General features: G+C 27.2%; 2 protein-coding genes across 2 annotated transcripts in view; one reads left to right on the top strand and one right to left on the bottom strand.

The window, feature by feature from the left end:
* Positions 1-3,875, bottom strand: part of LOC111624120 (leucyl-cystinyl aminopeptidase-like) — a 37,925-nt gene extending 34,050 nt beyond the window's left edge. The window contains exon 1 of the mRNA XM_023366940.1: positions 3,530-3,875. The gene's annotated coding sequence lies outside the window, so the exon portion shown is untranslated. The remainder of the gene's footprint in view (positions 1-3,529) is intronic.
* On the top strand, positions 2,465-23,717 carry LOC111621770 (protein patched homolog 1-like). The gene is made up of 23 exons (XM_023364045.1): positions 2,465-3,099; positions 3,271-3,463; positions 4,486-4,675; positions 4,753-4,822; positions 5,093-5,190; positions 5,436-5,559; positions 6,104-6,196; positions 6,290-6,411; positions 6,512-6,659; positions 8,060-8,200; positions 8,283-8,441; positions 8,535-8,630; positions 9,010-9,254; positions 9,328-9,524; positions 13,030-13,314; positions 13,382-13,527; positions 13,600-14,052; positions 15,695-15,832; positions 15,917-16,059; positions 17,951-18,050; positions 18,186-18,446; positions 22,377-22,557; positions 22,625-23,717. Exons 1-23 carry the CDS (start codon positions 2,971-2,973, stop codon positions 22,687-22,689), a joined length of 3,777 nt encoding a protein of 1,258 aa, XP_023219813.1. The 5' UTR covers positions 2,465-2,970; the 3' UTR covers positions 22,690-23,717.
* The last annotated feature ends 4,269 nt before the right edge of the window (positions 23,718-27,986 follow it).

Below are 27,986 nucleotides of genomic sequence, written 5' to 3' on the forward strand. Positions count from 1 at the left end.
GAATTTATCTACTTCTCATTATATACTCTTTTTATAAATACATAAGATGTTTTAGTTTTGGTTTTTTTTAATATAATAACCTATCGATTTTTTTCTATAGAGATTAATAGATTTCATTCTGAATAAACGTTTAATAATAAAAACGTGTCCTGAAAAAAGAGGAATTGTGTTATACTAGTTATAAATTAACTTTACTACTTAATTAAAAGTAAAATTGATTTTTCTTACGCTTGACTACGTTTAAATATATGTTACAATTGATTCTTTCTCCCTTTTCTTAACATTAACTACCAATATAAAAAGTTACTTAAAATACTTCTCAAACAAAGTCTCCTATAGTGACCCTCCGGGTCCTTTTCCTGGGTTTGGTCAAAACCCTTTGAAACGTTTGTCGTCAAACCAAGCTATCTCATTTTATTGCTTTCAAGTTAGAGAAAGATATGTTAGTCGATACCCTACAAAACCCATTACAAAAATAATAATAAAACTACATTTACGTTACATTGAATCAAGAAAACAAACAATTTATTAAAATGTCTTTATTTTTAACAGGAGAAATGAATTTGTATATAAAATTTTGTATATAAAATTTTAGAATAGTTTTCTTCATTAATTTAAATAAAGCTTAGAAACATTAGAAACATTTACAATCTTTATACAAGTGAAAGAGAAATTTAACATTCTTTACATTATAAATGGTAATATTCTTCTTTTTATATTGATTATCGTGTCTTAAATATAATAAAACCAGCTTTAAATTGAGGAGAAAAAAATATAACCTTTATTAAGAGTGAGGATTTTCTTTTAATTTATTAAAAAGTCATTTGTTTGTCCAAGGAAGTTGGTAATATTTCAAGGACGAATACTGCTTAATCTGCTCTCTTTACCGAAACGTTTTCATTCTCTTGACAAGCTTGCATTATGTACTAGGTGGTCTAAGTAATCATCTATGTCACTACTCGCATATTTATGAGGTCTTACTGCGTCCCCATAAAATATCCCTGTTGTCAGCCTTAATGATGGCACCTACTGCGTTCTGTGCGTAACAATGTTGTTACGACGAGTTCTGCTGCGTCACATCATCAATAACAAAATAAGAAACATTTTTATTCTTATTTTTCAATCATCTGATCTGAAATATCATAGAAAGATAAGGAGAAAATATATCCTTCATAAATACAGTATTCTTCTATCTTTTCTGAATATTCTCTCTATTGATGAATATGATATAGTTAATAATTTAAATTATTTAAAGTAAAATCTTCTAAGGAAATGAAAGGTCTCATTATACAATTTGGACGATCTTGACACGACGGGTATTCTATCATTTGCACATTCCAATTATATAGTATTATATAGGTTACAACAGGAGGTTTATTAAGGTTGATGTCTCTATTAACTAGTAGAGATCGTGACCAAAAGTTAAGTTATTCGTGAATAACGTATCTCTTTTCGCATGCAATCTTTCAACAGTAATTTCAAGTAAATTACTGATTAAATATTAAATAATCAGCTGGTTTCCATTCAAGCTATAGTCTGTATATTATATATATAATGTTAAATTAAATGGCTTATAATAAGATTTTTTTTATAATAAAGTCATTAGTGAAATAATTGCATAATTAACTAACTTATTAGTTCTTACTGAAAATTAAATTATTAATTAATTAAAAAAATTCTAATTCTCTGTTTATATTAACTGTCACCAGATGGCAACACGTATTATCAAACATAAGCAAATTGCGTACAATTAGTTACTGTAGAGTTACAACACTTGACAATTGTAAATAATGACATAAGATCGTTAGTTTTTGTTATTGGATTAAGACATATTCCTTTATTAAGTTTTTTTTTTTTAATTAGGATCACTCCTAATGATTATACAAAGGCGCTAAAAAATTTAACCTATGGAATTTCCGCTTGTTAAAGGGAGAGAGAGTGGTTGATAGTTATTTAAGTGTACATCCAACCGATTCTGTGTTAATGAGAACAAACTTGCTTTGCTACTCAACCGGCAGGTGAGCTACACTATCCCTACACCTGTCATGACGTCATTTCCGCCCGAAGCCTTATTGTGTCAGTCGGAAATCAATTCGATCCGTCCGTAGAAAACCGTACAAGTGATCAAACTTTGCGTCACTACTAAAAATAATTGGTGAGAAATTAAAGCACCGATAGAGACGTAATTTTCTATCATTCCTCAGTTTGATTTACAGAGGAGGGTACATAAAATATAAACAAAGTGTTTTAGTTAAGCGGTAGAAATATTTAACAACCCCATAATTTTTTTAAAATATTTTTTATTATTATTAAATGTCATTAAGATGTAATGAAATAGTTTCGAAAAAATATAAGTTAAAATGATAACCATTCGCTTAATTATTTTTTTTCTCTTTAAAAGATGATTGTTAAAAATTCCTTATATTTTTTACATATAAGTCATTATTCTATATTTTATTTTAACGTTTTATATCGGTTGTTTGTTTGTATGGAGAAAAATTTCCTGTTTTTGAAACCAACGTACACGTTTAGCCCAGATTTCCTTACGATGTGTGTGGTCTTCTGCCACGAAAGACCGTTGCCTAGCAACTAATGTTAGGTTTTTGCCTTCCCCCTGTAGCTGTTAAGAACATCTATCCAATAGGGACGTAGTACTGCCTGTCATTAATCAACATCAGGACTCGGATTGGGAGGAGTTAAAAGTTGGAAGAGAGCCAGAGAAGCATTTTGGTCAATGCACAGGATGGTGGTGGATGATCTGTTACTCATTCGGTTGCTTACCGTACCAATTATGTGATTTAAAAAAATTTTTTTTAATCATACTTTTATGTAATCTGCAGTGATAATTATAACTATTTTAATATAAGAAAAAAAAGAAAAATACATACACACACAAAAATATGGTAGACTGGTTAAGGATTTAAAACGGGCCAGTTACCGCTGGATGTCCAAAATGGCCTCTGTGTCAAAATGATTCAAATGAAAACATTGGTACCATTACAGAAGACAACGGAATATTGCAAATCTACAATAGACAACGACCTGCTGACCAGGACCAGTTGGGCAGATGCGAAAACTGCTTTGTCGCAAATCAATAAGGTGAGTACAATCACGTGTCGATTTTTACTAAATTTGTCGGCACCAGTGTGAATGGGTCGTATTGATTACAGTATTGTATATAATATTTACGGACATTTTAAAATCTGTCCATTTTACATATAAGTCATAAATCATTTTTATCTGTTTTTTTTTTCCCCTCTCTTCTTTTAGGATAAAGCATCGGGTAATAAAGCGGCATTATGGCTAAGGAGCAAAATTCAAATGCAATTGTTTCAACTGGGATGTTTCATACAAAGGAATGCCGGAAAAGTACTTTTTGTAGGAATTCTCATTCTTTCATCTTTTTGTGTCGGTTTAAAAACTGCTTCGATGGAAACCAACGTAGAAAGGTTGTGGGTAGAGGGTAAGTCTTATTTATTATCTCATTTTATTGTTAAGAGCAAGCCGAATGTAGTAAAACGGTATTTACCTTTTATACTAGAGTTCGATACTCTCGTGGTTTTGGTCATTCTGCTCATTGCTACGGTGATTAGGCTTAAGTTGACGCCATCTTTCGAGTGTGACGCACTGGTTGACCTTGAGATGATGTTCACAACCATTCACGGGTTTGACCGCATCCCGAGAATGGAAGATAGTGACGTTAGTTATAGATTCCAAAGTATTCCCTTCGTAACGGAAAATTACTACCAAAACTCGAAGTAATCGAATTTTCATAATTAAATAAATTATCTGTACTATTACATTTTCTTTAAACGTACGTTTTTCTTATTAACAGCTATCAGTAAAAACGTACTAATTACTATTGTATTTAAGGTAACAGAGAAAATGAAAATAGAGCGCGTAAAAATTAATTTCGTTGTACAATTTAGGCTGAGAAATGTAAACTAAATATTATTATAATCAGATAATATTTTAGATACTTTTGTGCTAGTTTAAGAGATACCAAACGATTATATTTACAACTTTTAAAGATGAAGATTTTAACTTTCATCAATGAAGTGCGTGACGTCATTCGGGTAGCTGACATTTTCACATCGCTCTTACCCGAAAGAAAACATTACAGCGGTTATCTGGTATTTTTTAAAAAAGTCCAGATAAACAGAAGGATAAACTAAACACGAAGAGAATAATTTAAAAAAATTTGGCAAATATAATTTTATAAATATATACAAGTTAGCATCGAAAAAAGATATAAACATTTTGATGGTGGGACCACCCACTTTGGTTTTTTTTTTCTTTCTTTCTTTCTTTGGCATTTAATCACTAGACGAGATGAAAGACCACCTGATGGATTTTTTTTTTGTTATTTTGATTCAAAGGTGGTCTCAAATATAAGTTTAGTTACATATACGATGTTTATTTTGGATAACAACGAAAACGTTACTCAATTTTGAAACTTTAAGATGAATTATTATGAAATTACAGAAGGTGGAAGATTGGAGAAAGAACAGAGGTATATCCGCACTACTTTAGGAGAAGGTGCAGGTAGCACTAATCAATTACTGGTTCAAACACCAAGAATTAAAGGAGGGAATGTTTTAAATTCTGAAACATTATTGCTTCATCTGGAAGCTGCTCTAGAAGCCACACGTGTTACAGTTGATCTTTTTGATTCGTAAGTCATTCGTAGAATTATTTTTCCCGATAAGAAAAGTTTGGCATATAAAATACATGTAAATTTATATCTTACAGAACTTGGAGCTTGAAGGATCTCTGCTACTCTCCCACTATTCCAGACTTTGATACTCCTTATTTAAATTCGGTTAGTAAAATACTACATTTTTAGTATAGCTTTTATATATTATTAATCTCTGCAAGAGTTTAAGCTCGTGTTTCCGGAAATGTTTGAAACAAAAAAACAGGTACTGTAATGCTTTCTTCACCTAGCTTCGTTGGTCAACTTAATTACTGTACTTCACTGTCAAAGGTGTATCGGATAACACGTGCTAAACGGGTGTATAATGAATTAGTAAAAAAATAATTAGTTCATTTTTTTTCAAAAATTAAAATATTGTAATTAATTTTTTCATAGCTCTTTGAAAAACTATTTCCTTGCGCACTTATCACACCTCTGGATTGTTTCTGGGAAGGTTCCAAGCTGCTAGGTCCCGATATACCGTTAAATATACCGTGAGTATTAGTATGATTGATTTTCTAATTATTATTAGCCTCATATTATATTTAAATGATAATGTTGAATATAAATTGTGGACATATTTCTTATTTTTTTCCTAAAATGAATTCATAGGGGTCTTTTTAATGTTATCAGTTGTTTATAAACATAAAATATACTTTTGTTTGAGTATTGAATAAGCACATAACTATGATATGACATTATATATAACTTTTTGTATATATATTTTTTCATTTCCCAGAGGATTTGGCCAAGTTGTTCAATGGACCAGTCTCAATCCCCAGTGGCTCTCACAAACTATGAAAAATTTTGGAAGTTATGTCTCCTCCTTTCCTTTTCACACCTTAGAAGATTTTATGAAGAGAGTAAGTAGTTATTTTTGGATTAAATTATGGAATAAAAACTATAATTTATCAAATAAATGATTTCAATAAAATGAAATAACTAGCATTGTTGAAATAAATTATATGATTTAATGAAGAGCTTCTATTCTTTTGTGCACTGAAATGGATTATTAACCTTATTACTGTCTTATTAAAGAATGGCAGGTGTATTGGGTACATTTAGTTGATTATTTCCGAAAATTACAGGTGCTGGAAAGAAAACAATGGACTTTGTTTAGTGGTTGAGAAACCACAAGTTCTGTTAATTACGATTCTTAACTTTTTTCAATACATTGTCTCCTTATTCTTTGAATATTTCTTTTCATTAAAAAATATATTTGTGTCAGGAAGTTGTTAAAATTCTAAATGAATTATTTTTATTCATCAGCAGAAGTAATAAAATTTAATGAGTCAGACCAAAACTNTTTTAAAAATTAATTTTTAATTATAAATTAAATAAATAAATAATATATGTATAAACACCTAAAAATTTTAAAAATATGGTAAATATTAAATATAATTTTAGGCAGGAATTACAACAGCTTATCAGGAAAAACCTTGTTTAAATCCTAATGATGTTCAATGTCCTGAAACTGCTCCAAACAAAAAAACCAAACAGGTAGATTAGTTATACGTGCAAATATCTTACAATATATCTTACATATATATATTTTTAAAACAGAATATTATATAACTTTTTTATATAATTAAGGCACCAAATATCGGAGCTGAGTTAACAGGTGGATGCTACGGATTTGCTACTAGATACATGCACTGGCCAGAAGATATGATTATTGGGGGAGTAATAAAAAATAAAACTGGGCATATTATAAAGTAAATATCATGCAGTGTGTATTAATATTTATTATTAGTGTTTAATTTTATAAATAGTAATTTTAAATTTCTAAATTAAAATCTTAAATTTAAATTACAGAGGAGAAGCTTTACAAACAATAATTCAGTTAATGGGTGAAAGAGAAATGTTTGAATATTGGAAAAGTACTTATAAAACTCATAACTTAGATTGGTCTTTAGAAAAAGCAAAAATGATATTAGAAAAATGGCAAAGAAAGTTTTCTAAGGTATTTAATATTTTTAAATATGATTTATATTTAATATAATATTTTATAAAAATGCAGATATATTCAGAATTTTTATATATAGTTAATATTTTAGAATAATGGCATTAAATCAATATTTAATTTAATGGATTTAATTGCTAGGTTGATTAAGAATTTATTTTTTTATAAATTAATCATGATTTCCATATTTGAAGTGTAATCTTAAAAAGAAGAATAATACATAAGAATATAATTTAATTTGCTAGTTAAAAATTCAAATATATTAAAAATTTTATCACTGTCATAAATTAACTTTCTATTACAAAGTTCAACTAAATATATAATTGCATGTATTTATTTGAAATAATCTTGAAAAGAATAGAGCTAAACGTTTAAATATTTGATGTAATGCATTTAAATTAAATTTAATAATTAAATTTTTAAAATTTATATATAAATTTTGATGTGTTTTTTAAGAATTTTTCTTCTTCTTTTTTTAATGCAGGAAGAATGTTAAAATTAAACCATAAACAATGAAATTTATCATAAAGAAAATTTAAGAAATTATATAAAATTATAACAGAATTTAGTTCATTAAAATAAAGATATTGTAATAGTTAAGCATTTGTTATTTACTTCTTTTCTTATATAACTTTATTTTTTATAATAAATTAATTGCATTCATAAAATCAAATGTATTCTTTGATAATGTTTTCATAATAAAATATCTTCAGCTGGAAAGATAATTTTATTTTCCAATTTAAAACAATCTTTTATAGTAAATAAAACATTTTCTTTTGAAATTAAAGATTGTACATAAATTTATTATTGCTAACAATACTAACATTAATTCTCTGTTCACCAGATATGGGATGAACTATGGTCTATTGCATGCCAAATTCTGTCCATATAAAATACTCTTGCATCTTCTCAGGTATTGTCTTTTAACATAATTAAAAACCTTTCCTATTATAATTATCATTAAAACTTTTTTATTTACATTTTTTGTATAGAATTTTTGTAATTTTATATCTCATTATATAAATACATCTACACAATAGTTAAAAGCTAAATTGAATATAATGACAAGTTATAAATTTTGTTTTTTCTTTAAAAAATTGTTTAACAAAATCTTAGATTTAAATTCAAGAATTTTGAATTCTGTTGAATTGAATATTTTTATTTTAAAACTTTATAATAGATTGAAACAGTTTTAAATTAAGAACTAAATTTCTTAAAGATATTAAAAAACTATTACTATATTAACACTTATGTTTTCTCAAAAGAATCATATTTAAATTTCAAAATAAGAATTTTTTGAAATTTGTATTATTTTTGAATTTTTAAGTTTTATTAAATGCTTTTATGTTTAATTTTTTATTATAATGATTGATTAAATAACATTTATATTACTATTACAGACAATGGAAAAATTCAGTCAAAATCAAAATATAACCAAATCGTACATCATTTGTTCATTTTCTACAGTTTCTCTTACTGATATATTAAAAGGCTTTTCTGAAATAAGTGTGACAAGAGTAGCTGTGGGATATTTATTAATGGTATAATCATACTTTTTTAAAAAAGCTTTCATTTTTCATAGACAGTTATAAATTCTAATATATTTGAACTGATCTTTTTCAGTTAGTTTATGCATATCTTTCTCTACTTCACTGGTCAGAACCACTTACATCACAGAGTGGAGTTGGAATTGCAGGTGTCATTCTTATTGTTATATCTATAGCTTCTGGATTAGGATTTTGTGCCTTAATTGGAATAGTTTTTAACGCATCAACTACTCAGGTATTTAGAAGTAAATAAATAAATAAATACATTTAAAATTATATTAAAATCTAAATAAATCTTAAATATATTTTTAACTTTGTTATTGTGCAGATTGTTCCTTTCTTTGCTCTTGGTTTAGGAATGAATGATATGTTTCTTTTGGCTCATACTTATACAGAAAATGCTAGTTCAAATATTCCTATTGAGGTATGTAAAATTTAACTTTTAATTATAAAAAAGTAAAACTAAAAAAATCTTATGTAAATGTTTTCCCAAAATTTTCCTTAATTCAAAATATTTTATAGAGATTGTTACTTAGTATTCTATATATTTAGACATGTGGTTATTATATATATACTATACAGTGAAACCTGCTAATGAAGGGAGCAGCTCAAAGTGGCCACTTTATGCAGGTGGTCACATTAACAGGTTTCACTGTATTTATGTATAACATATATTATATTTTTTTTTAAATAATGATTGCTTGTAAATATAATTAAGAGTTTTAAATTGTTTTTATTATATTTTTAACATAATAGAAATTTGAAATATTAACATTATACAAAGAAAAGTTTTTTTAATTTAGAATCAAACTGGAGAATGTCTGAAAAGAAGTGGAATTAGTGTAATGTTGACATCAATAATCAACATGTGTGCATTTTTTATTGCAGCTATAGTTCCAATACCAGCTCTTAGATCATTTGTTCTTCAAACAGCTATATTAGTTTTATTTAATTTAGCAATTATGTTAGTAGTGTTTCCAGCAATTCTTAGCTTAGATCTAAGAAGAAGGAATGCAAAAAGAGTTGATATATTATGCTGTTTTAGTGTGTATGTTAATTTTATTTATTAATATAATTAAAAATAATATACTACAAAGCTCTAATAAAACTTTATTTTATAGGGAACAATTAAGTTGTTTCAGAACTAAAACTACTGTAAAAAATTTAAATAACACACCTACCTCAGTATGTAATACTGTTCCTGGTTCTCCTAAACGTCAAGCAGTTACGCATGCTTTACCTCCTGATTGTAGCCATGTTGTGACTGTATTAGCTCCTCCTCATAGAACTGAGTGTTGGACAGAAAAAAATAATTCAGGTAAAATTAATATATTTAAAAATTTATCTTAATTAGTACAAAATAATAATAATAATTTTTAAATTGTTATTTAATATTCATTGAATTACTATAACACTTACATGCAGTGGCATTACAAGAGTGGAGGTTCGAATATGGAAATTTATCCAACTTTTGGAGAAAGGTCTTATCCGGAATATCATTTGGAAAGCTTAAACTATCATATTCTATGTACCACCTGATGATGGATGACTACTGAAAGTGCTAGCAGATAAGACCTTTCTCCAAAAGTCAGATAAATTTCCGTATCTGGAACTCCACTCTTGTAACGCCACTGCACGCAAGTGTTATAGTAATAGTATACGTCGGCGTGAAGTGCAAATTTATTATAATATTCATTGAATTTTTCCATCTTTGAAAGATATCTCTCTTTTTTTTTAATTACTACAATAAATGTCTCCTCAAAAACTGTCATCCTTGAATCGCAAGATATTTCACCTTTAATAATAATGAAGAACTGGAATTGGATAATTACATAGATATATAGGCTGCAAAATGTAAACAAATAATTTGAAAATAATACCTTGAAGAACAATAAATATTTGAAATATTGTTTTTGTTGCTATCTGTATTATTTGTTATAGTTTATTGCAGGTTTATGTAGTTATTTGATTTTGTAGAATTTAAAAACTAGAAGAGATATATTATTATGTGATGGCTTATAAGAAAAAAGTGTAGTTGTAACTACACTTTTTCTTATAAGCCATCAAGAAAAAAAAAAGTGTTTTGAATATTACTTGGATTCCAACGTTTGTTTTGTATTTTTCTTTGAAAAATTTCAGAAATATCCTTTGATAAAAATGCCAAAAACATTTTGGAAGGAATTATAATGTAGAGAATTTTAGGCCCATAATATAAGTTTATTTCTATTTAGGTAATGAGAATGTTTAGAAATTTGTTCAGATTGGAATTTTTTTTATACATTTAAATAAGTGGTTTCCCAAAGTGGGTGCTTCCATCCTCAATGTGCTGTAGAAGACTAAGAGAGGGTGCTTGGAGGCAAGGGTGTGGGAGTTTTGGAAGAAGGAAAACAAAAATTTATTTTGAAACAAAAAAAAATTTATTATCAAACTTCAAAAAATATCAATATGTAACTGGTTCAAACACCATTATTCTCTAGGAATTATCACATCCACAGACTTCAAAAATACAAGCCAATTAACAACTTTATTTTACCTAGATGCAAGTTGTTATTGGCTAGTATTTTTAGAGTCTGTGGATGTGATAATTCCTAGAGAATAATGGTGTTTGAACCAGTTACATGTTGATATTTAAAATACGGAATAGAACAGAATAGCAGAAAGAAAAATTATATTCAAACAAATACACTATAAGTTATGAGACATATGACCTCATATTAATTAATAACATACTTTAAGTTACTTTTAGATAGTTATTTTTTCATTTATAAAATAAATACTTAAGTTAAAAACTTTTTTATCAAAATTTATTTTTTAATGTTTCATAATTGACTGATTTAATAGGGATGCTAAAGAAATATGTGCACTAAAGTAGGGTGGCAATCTGAAAAGATTGGGAAACACTGATTTAAAGGAACGAATAAAATTTCATTTGTGATTATTAGTAATGCTATCACAGAGAAACAATCCAAAATTTAGTATTTTTGTTTTTTAAAATTTATAATGTTAAATGTAAACATACAGCCAGCCAAATAACTAGTACATAAACTTTAAAATAACATTTGAAGCGTGCTTAAACCAATTCTGTAATTTCAACATTATAACATAGATGTTACTATAAAACAGTGCTTTTTAAAAGCACTGCTGTACAATAAAGAACTTTTCCATATGATATAATTATATCACATAAGCTGATTTTGAATTTAATCTGTACACTTGTGATCTCTTACAGACAATTCAGGTTAGGGCTTCATTTTCTATTCTTCATCTTGAGCTTGATTACACTTCTGATTATCTCCATATAATGGGTAAAAATTGAGATTAGGCATTTAATCCAATTTACAAATCTAAAGGAATTCAGAGCTTAATTTAAATCAATAGTTTAGCCCTCACAATATGTTAAACACATACAATAAAACTCCAATTATCTGAGTCTGAGTAACTGAGGTTTTGCATTATCCATGGCAAATCTTAAGTGAATACACTACTTTTCTTATTCAGTAATTCATTGACAAAAATTTAAAACAATAACATGTATTACAAAATGAATTGTTTCTGCTTACCTTTATTATTTAACTTCAATGTGAGATACAGTGGCGTAGCAAACATAACTGGCACCCAGGGCACGATACTTTATTGATGCCCCCTCCCCCCTCCAGAAAAAAATCTTGTCTGTCTTGGAGACCATTTGGCACCCCTCTGCAAGTGGCGCCCAGGGCATGATAAGACCCCCTTGCTCCCCCCTCGCTATGCTAGTAATGAGATAAACAAATTTATACTCAAATATAACTACAATAATACATATTTTTACTCTTAAAACTATTACATGTATTACCTATAACATTTAAAGATGTAAAAATTGTTGTTCTTATATATGATTAAATACATCAATGTATAAAATGAGACTTGAAAGTGCTATTTAAATCTTTCATATTATACATTTTAATTCAAAATGGCCATGGCTAGGAGTAGATTTAGGGAGGTGCACAGGATGCAGCTGCACCTTTTCTGAGATTTTTCTCTAGTAAAGCCATGTACTGTACTACATCAGGTAGTAAAACATTTTGTGAGGTTTATTGCTTTTTTTCTGTACCCCCTCTAAAGATTTCTGAATCCATTATTGGCCATGGCTGTCTGTTTTATTTGAGTTTCTTGGTTACCTAATGTAGTATTGATAATCAGGGTTCTACTGTAGGTTTAAAAATTGTAAATATAATTACAGTATTAAATTATTAATTATATTTNTTAAATTATTATAAATATATGAATAAATGTAAAGAAATGTATAAACGTGCATGTATATACTTTTTACTCTTTCTTCCTTACCCATTGTGAGCTTGGCCGAACCCATAATGGGGATGACTGAATGGTGATGCACAAGGTCTAATGCATCTGGGATAGATCACCCATGAAAAATTTCCAAGATATTTTAATTTCAGGCCTCTGAGAGCAGACCTTAACTGTCTTAGCTGTTGAGCTATCTGAAAGAAATGATTATAAATAATAGACTTTATTAAATAATTTCCTTATAAATTGCATTAGTAATGATTCTACATAATATTTTTCTCCATTTTATTTATTTATTTGAAAACTTGAGAAATTCAATTGATCATATAAATGAAACAATTATTGGCAATATTGTACAATACTTGTATTTTAGTATAATGGCAATGCTAATTATAAGTTTATGAACCATATGAAAATATCTTAGCCGAAAAAGTTATGAAGATCCTTATCATATAAGTGACTTTATATCATGGATATTATACTTGACATCTATTAATAATAATTTGATATTTTTAATTAGCATGCTATATTTTCTGTAGGATTGACACCTAGTATATGGGGTGTGGTACAAATTGATGATGGCTTGGATCTAACAGATATTGTACCATTTCATACGAATGAATATCAGTTTTTAAGTATACAAAAGAAATATTTTGGATTTTTTAATATGTTTGCTGTCACTCAAGGAAATTTTGAATATCCAACAAACCAAAAATTACTATATGAATATCATGAAACATTTACAAGAATTGACAACATCATTAAAAATGATGATGGAGGATTACCAGAATTTTGGTTACTATACTTCAGAGACTGGTTAAAATGTAAGTATTAGTTTTCAAATATATTGACGAATAAAAACATTTTATAAATAATAAATTTTATTTATAGCCTTACAAACAGCATTTGATCAAGATTGGAAGAATGGATGTATAACTCAAGAAAGGTGGTATAAAAATGCATCAGATGAAGGAATTTTAGCATATAAATTATTAGTACAAACTGGTCGAGTTGATAACCCAATTGACAAATCATTAGTAAGTTTTATAGTAATATTTTTTGAAAAATATTTTTATTTTATTTTTTTAAAATACATTTTTATTATTCAGGTGATGGCAGTGAAATTAGTCGATGAAAATGGAATCATAAATCCAAAAGCTTTTTACAACTATCTTACTGCTTGGGTTTCAAATGATGCCTTAGCATATTCTGCTTCTCAAGCAAATCTTAGACCAGAACCAAGACAATGGATACATGACAGACAGGATGTTGAATTAAAAATTCCTAAATCACAACCATTGATTTATACTCAAATGCCTTTTTATTTGAATAAGATGGCATCTACTCGTGATATCACTACAACTATAGAGGAAATAAGAAAGATATGTCATAAATTTCAGGATAAAGGCCTTCCTAATTTTCCTACTGGTATTCCATTTATTTATTGGGAACAGTATATTGGACTGCGTTTCTATTTACTATTAGCTTTGCTCTGTGTATTAATGACAGTATTTCTTGTGCTCTCTATCATCCTTTTCAATCCTTGGGCAGCTAGCATTGTTGTAAGTTTACAGCTCATTATATACTATAAAATTAAAAAAAGAAATGAATTATCTAAAATATGATCTACTTACTCTATCTGAAATGATATTTCTTTACTAAAATGACTATCTGTTTAGATTAAATTATTATTATTATTTGGCAGATCTGTTAATTTTTTCTTAATCTATTGTTTATTGAAATCTGCATGATTAATAACAAATCATGAATAAGAAGCAATTTCTAATGATACATGTCAGAAGGGATTGTAATCATAAATTCAGTAGATCGTATATTAGATTTGACAGAATATTAGCGAGGTTGCGGCCAAAGTTTTCATCTGTAAAATGTGAACATGAACGTCGAGCACTGCTATCTTGTAAGCGGCGCTCAATGTTTCACGTTCACATTTTAGAGATGAAAATTTCAGCCGCAACCTTGCTATTATTATAGCCGAAACAAATTTTTATATTATAAGTTTTATTTTTCTTTTTAAAATATATTAAATATGAACAACTTTTTGATATTTAATTTAATTATGAATCTATTGATATAAAATTAATTTAAAGATTTTTTAAATTTTTTGAATATAAAGTATAATATGAAGATAAAGTTAAAATTTCTTTGAAGACATTAAACATTTCATTACAATTTCTGTATAATCTAAAAAGTAATGTTTGATATAGTTAATAAAAAACTGAGGAAAACATTCAGCTATAATTTGATTATATTTAATTTGTTCTAGTACAAAGCTGTGATAGATTCTAGATATTTTATACTTTTAATAACATTTTAAAAAAATAGACTCAAAATTGAATTTATTTGCATTACAAAATAATTTGTAATTAGAGTTATACAACATATCATAGCAAAAATAATATGTAATGATAATGCTATTATAATTGGTGGAAGGAATAAACAAAAATGGTGCATATTAATGTATCAAAAATTTAAATTATTATAAATATATGAATAAATGTAAAGAAATGTATAAACGTGCATGTATATACTTTTTACTCTTTCTTCCTTACCCATTGTGAGCTTGGCCGAACCCATAATGGGGATGACTGAATGGTGATGCACAAGGTCTAATGCATCTGGGATAGATCACCCATGAAAAATTTCCAAGATATTTTAATTTCAGGCCTCTGAGAGCAGACCTTAACTGTCTTAGCTGTTGAGCTATCTGAAAGAAATGATTATAAATAATAGACTTTATTAAATAATTTCCTTATAAATTGCATTAGTAATGATTCTACATAATATTTTTCTCCATTTTATTTATTTATTTGAAAACTTGAGAAATTCAATTGATCATATAAATGAAACAATTATTGGCAATATTGTACAATACTTGTATTTTAGTATAATGGCAATGCTAATTATAAGTTTATGAACCATATGAAAATATCTTAGCCGAAAAAGTTATGAAGATCCTTATCATATAAGTGACTTTATATCATGGATATTATACTTGACATCTATTAATAATAATTTGATATTTTTAATTAGCATGCTATATTTTCTGTAGGATTGACACCAATTTTTAAACAGTTTAATTTTAATTGCATCATCCTATAAAAATTGTATTTTAAACATTATTATTATTGTATTATAAAAAGACTTTGTAATTTATAAATTAATTGATTGATTAAATTTTTACAGGTATTTGTAATATCTGTGATGGATATAGAACTATTTGGTCTTATGGGAATCTTAGGAATTAAATTCAGTGCGGTACCTGCTGTTATTCTTGTAGTTGCAATAGGAATTGGAGTAGAATTTACAGTTCACATACTCATTGTATGTACATATTTAATTTTTTAATTTTTGTTTTATCTCTTTAATATATTGAAAGTATATATTATGATTTTAATTTTAATTCAGGGTTTTCTAACAAGTATTGGAGATAGAAATCAAAGAATAGGAAAATCATTAGAATATATGTTCTGTCCAGTAGTTCATGGCACGTTGTCATCAGTTTTGGGTGTGATGATGCTAGCATTTTCAGAATTTGATTTTATTGTCAGGTTTGTATATTTTATATTAAAATTTTGCTATTAAGTTACAGTATAATATTTTAAAATGATAACACTTTTAGAATTTATCTTAGTTGATTTTGATATATTTTCGAACTTTTATTTTTAATAAAATTATCACTATATTGGAATATTACTATTTATCATTATGTTAAATATACTCATAATTGTGAGAAATATTGATACATAGTTTCAAATTTGAAAATATGATATATTTTAAAGTACATTTATTTAATTAATAATTAACATTATTAATTAAATAAATGTACTTTTAATAATTTCAAAAATTCTAGAAAAGAAATTTCTTAGTGATTCAAATCTATGTCTCTCACACATTAGGAATATAGAGGAATATGATGTCACCAATTTTAAGTCCTTTTTGACTATCTACCCTCCTTGTTACATTTTGTCACCAATTTTTAAACCTCCTCATGCTGATGTTATAATCGAGCTGCCATTCCCAATATTAAGAATTTTTGTAAAAAAGATCTACAATACATATAGTTCATTAATTTAATCATATCTTCTGCCATTGTAAGGTTAATTTTAAAACTATTTTATTTTTTTATTGTTTTAGTAATAATAAGTAATAAGAAAATGAAATAAACAACTTATTTCCAAGACTGCTATCTCTGCAATATACTGACTTGCAAACAGTGTTACCAGCTTAGCAAAAAATCTGCTACATGTAGCTTTCCTGTAGTATTGTCTAGCTGCTATACCAAGTATTGCTCCCAAAAATTTCAGTTAGCATGTGAGAAAATTTTGCATCTTGGATTTGATGATTTTGGCATGAACACTTAAAAACATTGCTCCTCTCTGCTAAAGTTAATGTGTTATATTCTGTTATATCTTTCAGTGATATTTTTATCTGTATCTATAAAGGTTAAATTGTTGCCAATATCCTTTCATAAAAATTCCACTAGAGCATTTCCAACAATGCATATTTTGTACAGTGCTTCAACTATTTAAATAAACAAAATTTGCTGTGTGATCATTGATCATAATACTGTACTTTTGCATAATGATTTTGGTTAAAAATTTATTTCAAATATGAAAATTTTTGAGAATCTTTAGGACATCAAGATTACACTAATATCTCTCACCCCATCATAAAATTTTTACTTATTTCCTTCCCTAGTGCAGAAATCATATTTGAATGACCTTGTAGGTAGTATTTTGCCATTTATGACATTAATATTCTGATGGAAAATCTTTTCCAGAGTATATGAATTCCAGTTGTAATTATAATTATTAATTTATTTATCATTTTGTCTATTATTTTACTTAAATGTACATGATTTTCCTTTTTTTCTTGTCAGTTTTCTTTATCAACTACTACTTGTAGAATTATATACTAAATTTTCATTTTTCAATTTCTTAATTATATGTTGAACTATTGCAAAACTTCTATTAAATTTTTCTCTAAGATTTTTTATCTTTATGCAATCAAATGATGATTTCTTTCTGCTAGTTATTTTGTTTTTTGTTTTTGACCCATTCTAATCCCAAGTTATTATGTCTATTTTAGTTTGGCTATGCATATTCATATTTTGTAAACTTGAAATCAGACATGATTTAACTGTTTCATATTCAAAAGAAATTTGACCTTACACGAAAAGTGTAAGGTCAAAAAATTTGATATAAGAATACTTTTGATTGAAATTTTTTATCATTTGATTTTTTTATGTTAATGTAAAAAGATTGATTACAAATACAAATAATTAGTCTTCATAACTTTATTTATTAAAAATATAATTATAGAATTTCAATGATGCTACAATACTATTTATAAACATAGCTTTGTTATTATTTAAAAATTAAAAAAAAATGTCTTTAAATATTTTTTGGTTAAAATTTAATGAAATAAAATTATTTATAGGTATTTTTTCTATGTACTGCTTGCACTTATGATTCTTGGTGCACTGAATGGCTTATTATTTTTTCCAATTCTACTTTCAATTCTGGGGCCTCCTGGTGAGGTAAGCAATGTATATAGCATAATATAAAAATTTATTAATAACATTAAAATTTTTTATTTAACACCAGAATATTTGCAATATATACTATACTGTTTTAATTATCAAGAACACTATACATAATAAAAATTTTTTCAGATTATACCTCATGATGATCCAAATCGTATCTCGACGCCAACTCCTGAACCTTCACCACTTTGTGAACGTATTCAGCGAAGTCGGCCATTTAAAAGACGAATTTATCCTCGCATTAATTCTGAAATTTCTTTATCAACAATTTCAGAAGAGCAAGGTTCGTGCCATTCCTCCCATGAAATTATTGTTGAACCAGAAGTAGTAGTTGAAACAACAACTGTAACTAATACACAGGGTACTGTTTGTAGTACAACTTCATCTAAGGTAAAATTCTAGAAATCTCTTAATCTCTTATTATCAATTTACTTTAAAATAATAATTGTAACTTACTGAAAGAAAATTTTATATGCAGTCTTAATAATAATAGTTATAATGGTGGGGGCATTTCTGATGGTTGTCAGTGTTGGTGCAAATCTAAGTGTACCTTTCTGGTTTGATTTGAGTGAAGAGTCTAAGATGGTCTGATGGCAAATACAGATATTTCTAATGATAATACTTGGGATTTTACTGATAATAGCGGGTATAGAACAAAACTCTCCCATTCTCTATTGAAAAGAGGACGGCCACCTCTAACAAGTAGTAGTAATGCACTTAAAGTGACTAAGTCAGCTATTATAGAAACAATGTTTTGTAAGCCACTTGGAACATCCTCTGTTATGGAAAAAAGGGAGTTCGTGAGGTAGAGAAGGAGGTTAGTTTTGAAGTTATGTGTTGAACTATGGAGAGTGAGGAATCCTCAATGGAAGTTACTTTTCACTACATGACTAAGTTAATACAAGTATCTCTAATGTTGCCACCTTTTCAAAATTGCTGACCCGGACAATAGGTTTGTTCCATCACAAGTCCCTGACTAGTTTGAATTTGAAACCATACAAGGCATGTGTAATGTCATTTTACAACCAAGAACTAAACAATGTGCATTCCAGTTTTAAATCAGTTAGGGACTTGTGTTGGAACAAACCTAATATTTGCCAGAGATATTTGCAAGTTAGAATTTTAAAAGTACATTTTCTGTCGCTCTTAGCCTAGCAATAAGATGAGGATAAGTTTGGGGGGTGTGAAGTTAAAGGCTTTAACCGTTAAAATAAAATACTTGCAAATGTTTTTATAAATTTATTTTGTTTCATCATAATTTCACAATTTCTACAAAAACTGAATAAATTAATAATTAATCCCAACCACAAATTTAAAAAACCAGCTTGTGGCAACACTAAATATCTCACTGTAAGATTATGGAACAACTATCAGAAGTAAAATTGGAGGTTAGTTAAATTAATTCATCAAGATATCAAAGAATTTAAAGCTAAAGTCAAAATTCTAGAACAGAAAGTTAATAAATTAGAATCGTCTTTACCAGATATTGACAGGCATTTGGAATACAACAGTACTGTACAATGCAAATAATTTATTAAATTTATCTAACCAACATAATTTGATAATATTTGGTTATCCATTGTCAGATAATGTGAACATTAAGGAATCTCTCTTAAATATGTATAAGGTATTCTTTGAAACTCGATGAAATAAAAGATGAAGAAATAATTGGATTTTATTTTATAAGAAAGGCAGACCCTTCTGTTGTTAAAATAGAGTTAAGTTCCATGCCAAGAAAAAATAAAATATTATCAGCTTTTTATAATCATAAAAAAGGGTCTTGTGATCAGCTTCTCAATAATTTATGAATTAGTTCTAATTTAACTCAAGAAACAAGAGAATGAAGGAGAAAAATATTACCATTATATATAGAAACAAAAAAGAAAGGATTAAATGTGATGTTAAGAAATGATTATATAATTTATAAAAATAAGAATTTTACATATAGTTTCACTAATGATTGTTTGGTTGACACTATTTTATATGTAGAAATTACTTAAATAACATATCATACAGTGAAAGCTATCATTAATCAGAGTAGAATAGATAATTTGGATAGTTTGGATTTATTATCAAATAATAAATTTAAAATTAAAGTTATTTGTTGGAACATGCAGGGTGCAAGAAATAAGATTTTTTCAACTTGTTTAAAAAAAAAATAATGGAATACAATATACTTGGTTTAGAAGAAACTTTGATAACCAAACTATTTGAAATAGAAACTGCACTCCTGCAAAGTTTAGATAATTGTGTCTTGGTTCAAGCAATTAAAAAGAGATTGGTGATAGAATAAGATCAATTCCGAACATAACATTAATTAATTAATTGAAGGCAGAGCTTACATCTATAGTAAAGTAAGTGAAATTTTTAGTAACTATATAATAGAAATGAATCCAAATAGAGTAAAATATTGTACTAAGATAGCAACTAAATTCAAGCATGAGTGATATGACCTAGAATGTTATAAAGCTAAAAGATCAAAAGAAAAAGCATTAACCATATTTTGTAAAAACAAATTAAATGAGCTACGGATTGAATAATTTGCCTGCAAGAAAAGCTATACTAATTTAAAAAAAGCAAAAAAGAAAAGTTATTTTAATTTGTTGAATAAAAAGTTACAAATAAGTAATAATACTTATTTTTTGGTCAATTGTTAAAAAATATTTCCCAAGAAATTTAGTTGAGGAAGTTGATTCCATTGCTTTTGACTGGTGGAGTGACCTTTTTATGGAGAGGTTGATAGGGATGCCGATTCACTTGTATGAAACTGACCTGGACGATTTGGAAGTGGTTGATAACCAGGTGCTGAATTTGCCTGTCCAAAGAGTGGAAATTGCTGAGATCATTAGTAACTTGGGAAAGAAAACAGCAGTGGGTTCTTGTTTGTTTCTGGTTAGATTTTTTAAAACAGTTGCCTGGTGAAGCAATGGACCTTCTTGCTCTCAGCTATAATTATGTCTACAAAAGTAGAGTCTTTCCAAATTTGTGGAATTCAGTTTATCTCTGGATGATTTATAAAAGGGGAGATAAATTAAATCCCAGTAATTATAGACTAATTGTCATTTTTTGAATGCTTAGAAAATGTTTCACAACAATATTGGCAAACAGATTTGAACAGTGGACAAGATAGAATTATTTGATCTCTCCAATTCAGTTTGCTTTTGCTAAGAGTAACTTTGTCAAAACGACGCTTTTTTACTACTTTTTTTTACTACTTAAGTTTTTTGACACTATGAATCAAAACACTTGTAAGTATATATTAGTGTTAACTCTATTTTTTAGTTGTTCTATGCATTTATAAAGAATGCCATGTGTTTATATATTTTATACAATGTGTTGAATAAGAAATAACAAAGAGACGACAGAAGAGAGGCAAGAGCCCGAAAATGCATATTGGTATTTGACCATCAAAATAAAGATGGATGTAAAGTAAAGCCTGGTGTCTATCGAAGGTGCTTCATTGTGCAATATGGATAAACAAAGATAAAAGACATGGTTTCAAATTAGAAGACAATTGCATAGTCTCTTCTATACATTATATAAAAAAATTACATGTGATATATTAAATAGAACCAAAACTAACGTTTTCAAACCCTTATACGGTTCTTCTTCAGGCTTTTTCGAATCTCTGATGGAAAATACTGCTCATAAAAAACTTTAAATTCGAAATACGTATGTTCGAATACACGTTTCCCATTTGACATACAACGACGTAAACGGGAAACGTGTATTCGAACATACGTATTTCGAATTTAAAGTTTTTTATGAGCTGTATTTTCCATCAGAGATTCGAAAAAGCCTGAAGAAGAACCGTATAAGGGTTCGAAAACGTTAGTTTTGGTTCGTTACGACGTAGTAGACGCACCGGTAACAGGTTAGAAAGAGAATTATATGAGTTGGAAGTATTTTAATTTTCAAATTTTTTCCATCTATAGTGTAATATAATATAACTTGATGATAAAACTCCAGAGAAATTTTATCATTTTTCTGATTTTTGTTACTATTTAAATTACATTGTATTTAATAATATCGGGGCTGTTTGGGGGTAAAGAAGTATTGTTGTAAGAAATGAAATATGTAGAATGTTTCTTTATTAATTAATACATAGCAGACTTGAAGATTTTATTTTTTATTAGTAAAAATAACATGAATTTATATGGGTAACAACCATTATAGGCATATAAATTTTCTTAAAAATCCCCAGCTTCTTCCTATTTTGATGGCCCCAAATAATATATATACTTTTTGAATAATTTATAAAACTTTACATAAATGCCTTATTATGTACCTACATTATCTTATTAATTGTTTTTGTTATAGTATACTCCAAATCAAGAGAGATCACAATCACAGAGTTCATCTTCAGACTTTGAAAGCAGCTCATGTTCATCACCATCATCAACTATATCTGATTGTCCTTCAGTAAAAACTCAAACATCAATTACAACACGAGTAAAAGCTACAGCCAAAGTCAAAGTAGAAGTTCATACACCACTTCCAGGTATTTATCTACATTAATTTATCAAATTTTTAATCTCAATAATCTAAATTTTAAATATATTTTCCAGGTTCAGCCGAGAGAGAAGGTAGTTTCAGACACAAGAGGCATAGGAGAAGTAGTTATTCTGAGTGACCAAATTAAAACTGTCTACAAGTCATGAACTTTTTTAAGTCATAAATAGAAATTATATATCTCAGATTCAGACAATAATATCAATTACATTATTCCCTTATGAAATATTTGAGACTTGCTCAAGCAATAACTTCAAGCATGTTACAAAATATTATTTTGATAGATAATTATTATTTTTATTTATTTGTGTAAGAGTGAGTGAAAATATGTGTGAATGATGTGAAAACAGACATGAAAACAGTAATTATTATCATATTTTTCTGAAATCTGTAAGAAATTATTCATTCAGGGATACATTGAAATTCATATCAATGCTTCATGTGATCCAGTACAAAGTTCATCCATAAGTTTATGATTTTAAATACGTGTCAAATGTTTTAAGCTCATAAAGTGCAAATTTTAATATGTGAATAACTTTATTTATTTTTTTGTAAAATATTGTAATTGTTGTATTCTTTCATTAATACTTATAATAATAATAATAATATCAATAATAATAAAAGATAATAATCTGACATAACATGAGAAATTATTGCAGTGTTTATTTAATAATAAAAATATTTTAAAATAATAGTCTAATATATTTTTAAAAACTTTTTATTAAGTCAAGCAGGCCAATTTATTTTGTACAAAACACTTATACTACACAGAGACTGTTTAATTTTGTTCTCATTCTGAAGGTAAATAATATGTTCAACCACCCACTCTGTGATGCTTCAATATTGCAGTTTGATAAATTCACATTGCATTCCATAAACTAGTTTTTAAGTGATCCCACAATCAAAATTAATATGAATTAAAGATTCAGATGGCCAGGTCATGGTAAAAGAACTATTATACCCATATTTGCATTGGGACTGTTAAATATCTATAAATAATAATCTTGAATATGTATACTTTATTTACAAGCATCTCTTCTTTAAAAAAATAACCTTAGTCAAACTTGCCATACTAAAACTATTGAACTATGAAATAATAATTGTTATTTCATTTAATTATAAATAATAACCATAGTAAAACAATGATGAAGAATTGTATAATACATTATCTAAATTTATCTTTAAAACAATTTTGTAAAGATTATAATAAAGATAATAGCTAAGTAAAACACATTAGAGAAGGAAAATTAAACCTGTAAGAAATACTTAATATTAAGGAAAAATGTTTAAATATATACCAGTAATTGAAATTTTTAAGTAGTTTTATAGAATAACAATGATAATTCTGCAGGTAAAAAATAAATTATTGTTGAAATAATAATGCTATAATTTAGTTTTGTGATTAATGTATGTGTCTAAAATATACAAGTACATTTCTTTTTTTTTTCTATTGATTTTATTGGAATTCCAAACTCGTTTCTAAAGGTTTCATTTAGAAAATACTGATCAATTTTCCTGTACTAACTTTAATGACACAATGCATTTGCTTCCATTGTTAATTCATCTCACATATCAGGTTTTTAGGATGACAGGAATACTTAGATTTTGCTTCCTAACTTTATCAATGTTTCGAAATGATTACTTTTACAGTTAGATTTAAAAAAAAAGTTTTTGCAACTTGCTGCTATTAAATCAAAATATAAAAATGTCTTGTGTTATGAGGAAAATATGAAGAAATTTTTTTTCTAGTTTTTCAGATTTATTCTTAATTTCATAATAAAATAAGCAAGTTGACATAAAATTAAGAATGAAGTAGTAGTTTCAAGGCTGCTTATAATATTTCATCATTGATAGAGATTGAATGGTTATGGGAAATTTTTCGCTTAGATAAAAATTAACGATTTAATTATAGAAAAAAAACTCCCTACTAAATATTAATTATCTTACTTATAAATACATATATTGTTAATCCTACTAGAAACAATTAGAAATAATTTTTTTCTAGTTATTTATGAAATAGTAACATTTAAGGAAAGTTGTCATATAAAACAACAAATAATTCAGATTATCAGAATTATGGCAATAATAATTTAATGGGGGATCAACAATTCACAAGTCTGGATTAGATCCAATAGGAATAACAATTCATTATGCCAAAAGTAAAGTATATATGAGATGGAGGACAACATATATAATTATTGCGTAATTTATATTGAATTCCACAGTAGGGTGGATCCTGAAGTTGAAGTTTTTAAGAATCGGTCACACTATATGACTATATAGATAGTTTATTATTGTTATGCTTAAGGAAACAGTCTATTAATGAAGGAAACACTAATATGTCGCCACCCATTTTATTATAAGAAAAATGAACAATTGTCAGATTATGAATAAAACTATTTCTTAGAAAAATAAATCTTAAAAGCATTGTTTTCATACATGCTTTAAAATTGTCATTAATTTATTATTATTTTTAAAATAAGTTTACAAGATTACCCCAATAAAAACATATTTACTCTCAACTTTGTGTTAATAATAGAATGTATTTTTTTAAAATACATTTTTATTATTCAGGTGATGGCAGTGAAATTAGTCGATGAAAATGGAATCATAAATCCAAAAGCTTTTTACAACTATCTTACTGCTTGGGTTTCAAATGATGCCTTAGCATATTCTGCTTCTCAAGCAAATCTTAGACCAGAACCAAGACAATGGATACATGACAGACAGGATGTTGAATTAAAAATTCCTAAATCACAACCATTGATTTATACTCAAATGCCTTTTTATTTGAATAAGATGGCATCTACTCGTGATATCACTACAACTATAGAGGAAATAAGAAAGATATGTCATAAATTTCAGGATAAAGGCCTTCCTAATTTTCCTACTGGTATTCCATTTATTTATTGGGAACAGTATATTGGACTGCGTTTCTATTTACTATTAGCTTTGCTCTGTGTATTAATGACAGTATTTCTTGTGCTCTCTATCATCCTTTTCAATCCTTGGGCAGCTAGCATTGTTGTAAGTTTACAGCTCATTATATACTATAAAATTAAAAAAAGAAATGAATTATCTAAAATATGATCTACTTACTCTATCTGAAATGATATTTCTTTACTAAAATGACTATCTGTTTAGATTAAATTATTATTATTATTTGGCAGATCTGTTAATTTTTTCTTAATCTATTGTTTATTGAAATCTGCATGATTAATAACAAATCATGAATAAGAAGCAATTTCTAATGATACATGTCAGAAGGGATTGTAATCATAAATTCAGTAGATCGTATATTAGATTTGACAGAATATTAGCGAGGTTGCGGCCAAAGTTTTCATCTGTAAAATGTGAACATGAACGTCGAGCACTGCTATCTTGTAAGCGGCGCTCAATGTTTCACGTTCACATTTTAGAGATGAAAATTTCAGCCGCAACCTTGCTATTATTATAGCCGAAACAAATTTTTATATTATAAGTTTTATTTTTCTTTTTAAAATATATTAAATATGAACAACTTTTTGATATTTANAATTGTCAGATTATGAATAAAACTATTTCTTAGAAAAATAAATCTTAAAAGCATTGTTTTCATACATGCTTTAAAATTGTCATTAATTTATTATTATTTTTAAAAGTATACAAGAGGATATATATGGAGAGACTTATTCATTCATCTTTCCTTTTTGTGCCATGCTATCATTTTATATAATAATACACTGTATATATATATACACATTCTTTACGGAATTCATCATTGTTTTTAACTATTTTTTTAAGTTTATATTCATATCTGTAAATAGATTAAGCGAGTAATGGTAAGATAAAATTAATAGTAACTCTCGTTACAAAATAAACAGTAGGAAGAAATTAAACGATCGTAATGAAAGTAAGATTACAAGGACAATGTTATGTTATGCATTCTGGTCACGAATTGGTTTTCGATAGTGAAATCAAATCGTGAAATCCTGTATTGGGATTCGTGGAAAATGCGGTTATTCAAGGACAAAATCGAAAGTTACTCGCATTGTAAATCAACAGTTTATCTGTGACCTATTGAATGAAAATTAATGATGCTGCAAACAATAGATTTTTGCCCATAATAATAATAATAATTATTATTCGATAAAAGGAAAACATTGTAAAATATATTTCCGAATTATATTTATCGATTAATAATTTTTCTATTCTACTATTAATCTATTTAAAATGACAAGTAAATGATTAGTAGGAGTGAAAATATGATTAATTGAAAATCACTTAACAATTTTTATTATCGATTAAATGACCTCAGAAAAGTTTAATTTTTGTAACTATTTATACAAATAAATATTTTAAGAATATATATATTTTATTGCATATAAACTATATACACATAACGGAANTTCTCGAGGCGTACGTTATACGAGGCACCACTGTATTTAGTTTAATTTGTGACAAGAAAAGAAACAGAATAGACCCGAACGTTTTCAAATTTTGGGGGGTTAATAAAAATCTTCATTAAGGTTAGCTTGAGAAAAATTATTGGGTTGGGATTTTAAATAATTGTAGACCTATAAATTTCCACTATCGTATGTCTATCCTTCCTTAATCTCGAGAACGGAGTTAGATAGATGAAAGTCGAGACCAGATATTGAAAGCTTAAAGGCAGGAGGCTCCGATTAGCTATATATAAACTTCCGGTTCGACCGGAAGTCCGTTATTTCGATTCAAAAATTTTCTCCTAAAAGGAGTTAGATAGATGACTCTATTGCTAACAGGAAAAGTATGATGTACAGGGGCAAGACATTACTAATTTGAGGTGTAAAGCATATATTTTAAATAAAATAAAATTATAAATATGATTTAAAAAGAATTGCTGCCCAGCATTGTGACGATGTCACAATAAATAATTGCTCATTAATTTATTAAAATATTAAAATAAATGAAACAAATATTAAATAAATTATTAACTAAATAAGTAGACCTATATTAGATAGTTAAGTTCACTAAGTATTCGGGATATTCGAGTATTCGAAATATTTGAATATCCAAGATCCGGTTAATATTCAAAATTCGCCATAAAAGTGAAATTCACCCATTTTATGTTTTGCTAATGAACCTTTTAAAGAATCAAGATAACGTCTACACTCGGTACCAGAATAATATCTTTGGAAGACAATAAAGAAATTTACAATCGATTAATACATCAATTTGAATGCAAAGTATAAAAAGATTTTGTATCAATAGTTTGCATTTATATATTCTTAAAATGGATATTTCAATTTCTGTATGATGTACAGTACTGTACATTATAAAATCATAATTTTAAATATTTTAATTACTTGGTCACTGATGGATTTTTTAGAGGTTTTAATAAAATATAATTGGAAAAATACCTATTTAAACGATGTATTGTATTGTATGTCAATTTGT

Source organism: Centruroides sculpturatus, unplaced genomic scaffold (genome assembly GCF_000671375.1).
Source record: "Centruroides sculpturatus isolate CEXI.00-Female unplaced genomic scaffold, Cexi_2.0 scaffold29, whole genome shotgun sequence".
NCBI classification, from domain to species: Eukaryota; Metazoa; Arthropoda; class Arachnida; order Scorpiones; family Buthidae; genus Centruroides; species Centruroides sculpturatus.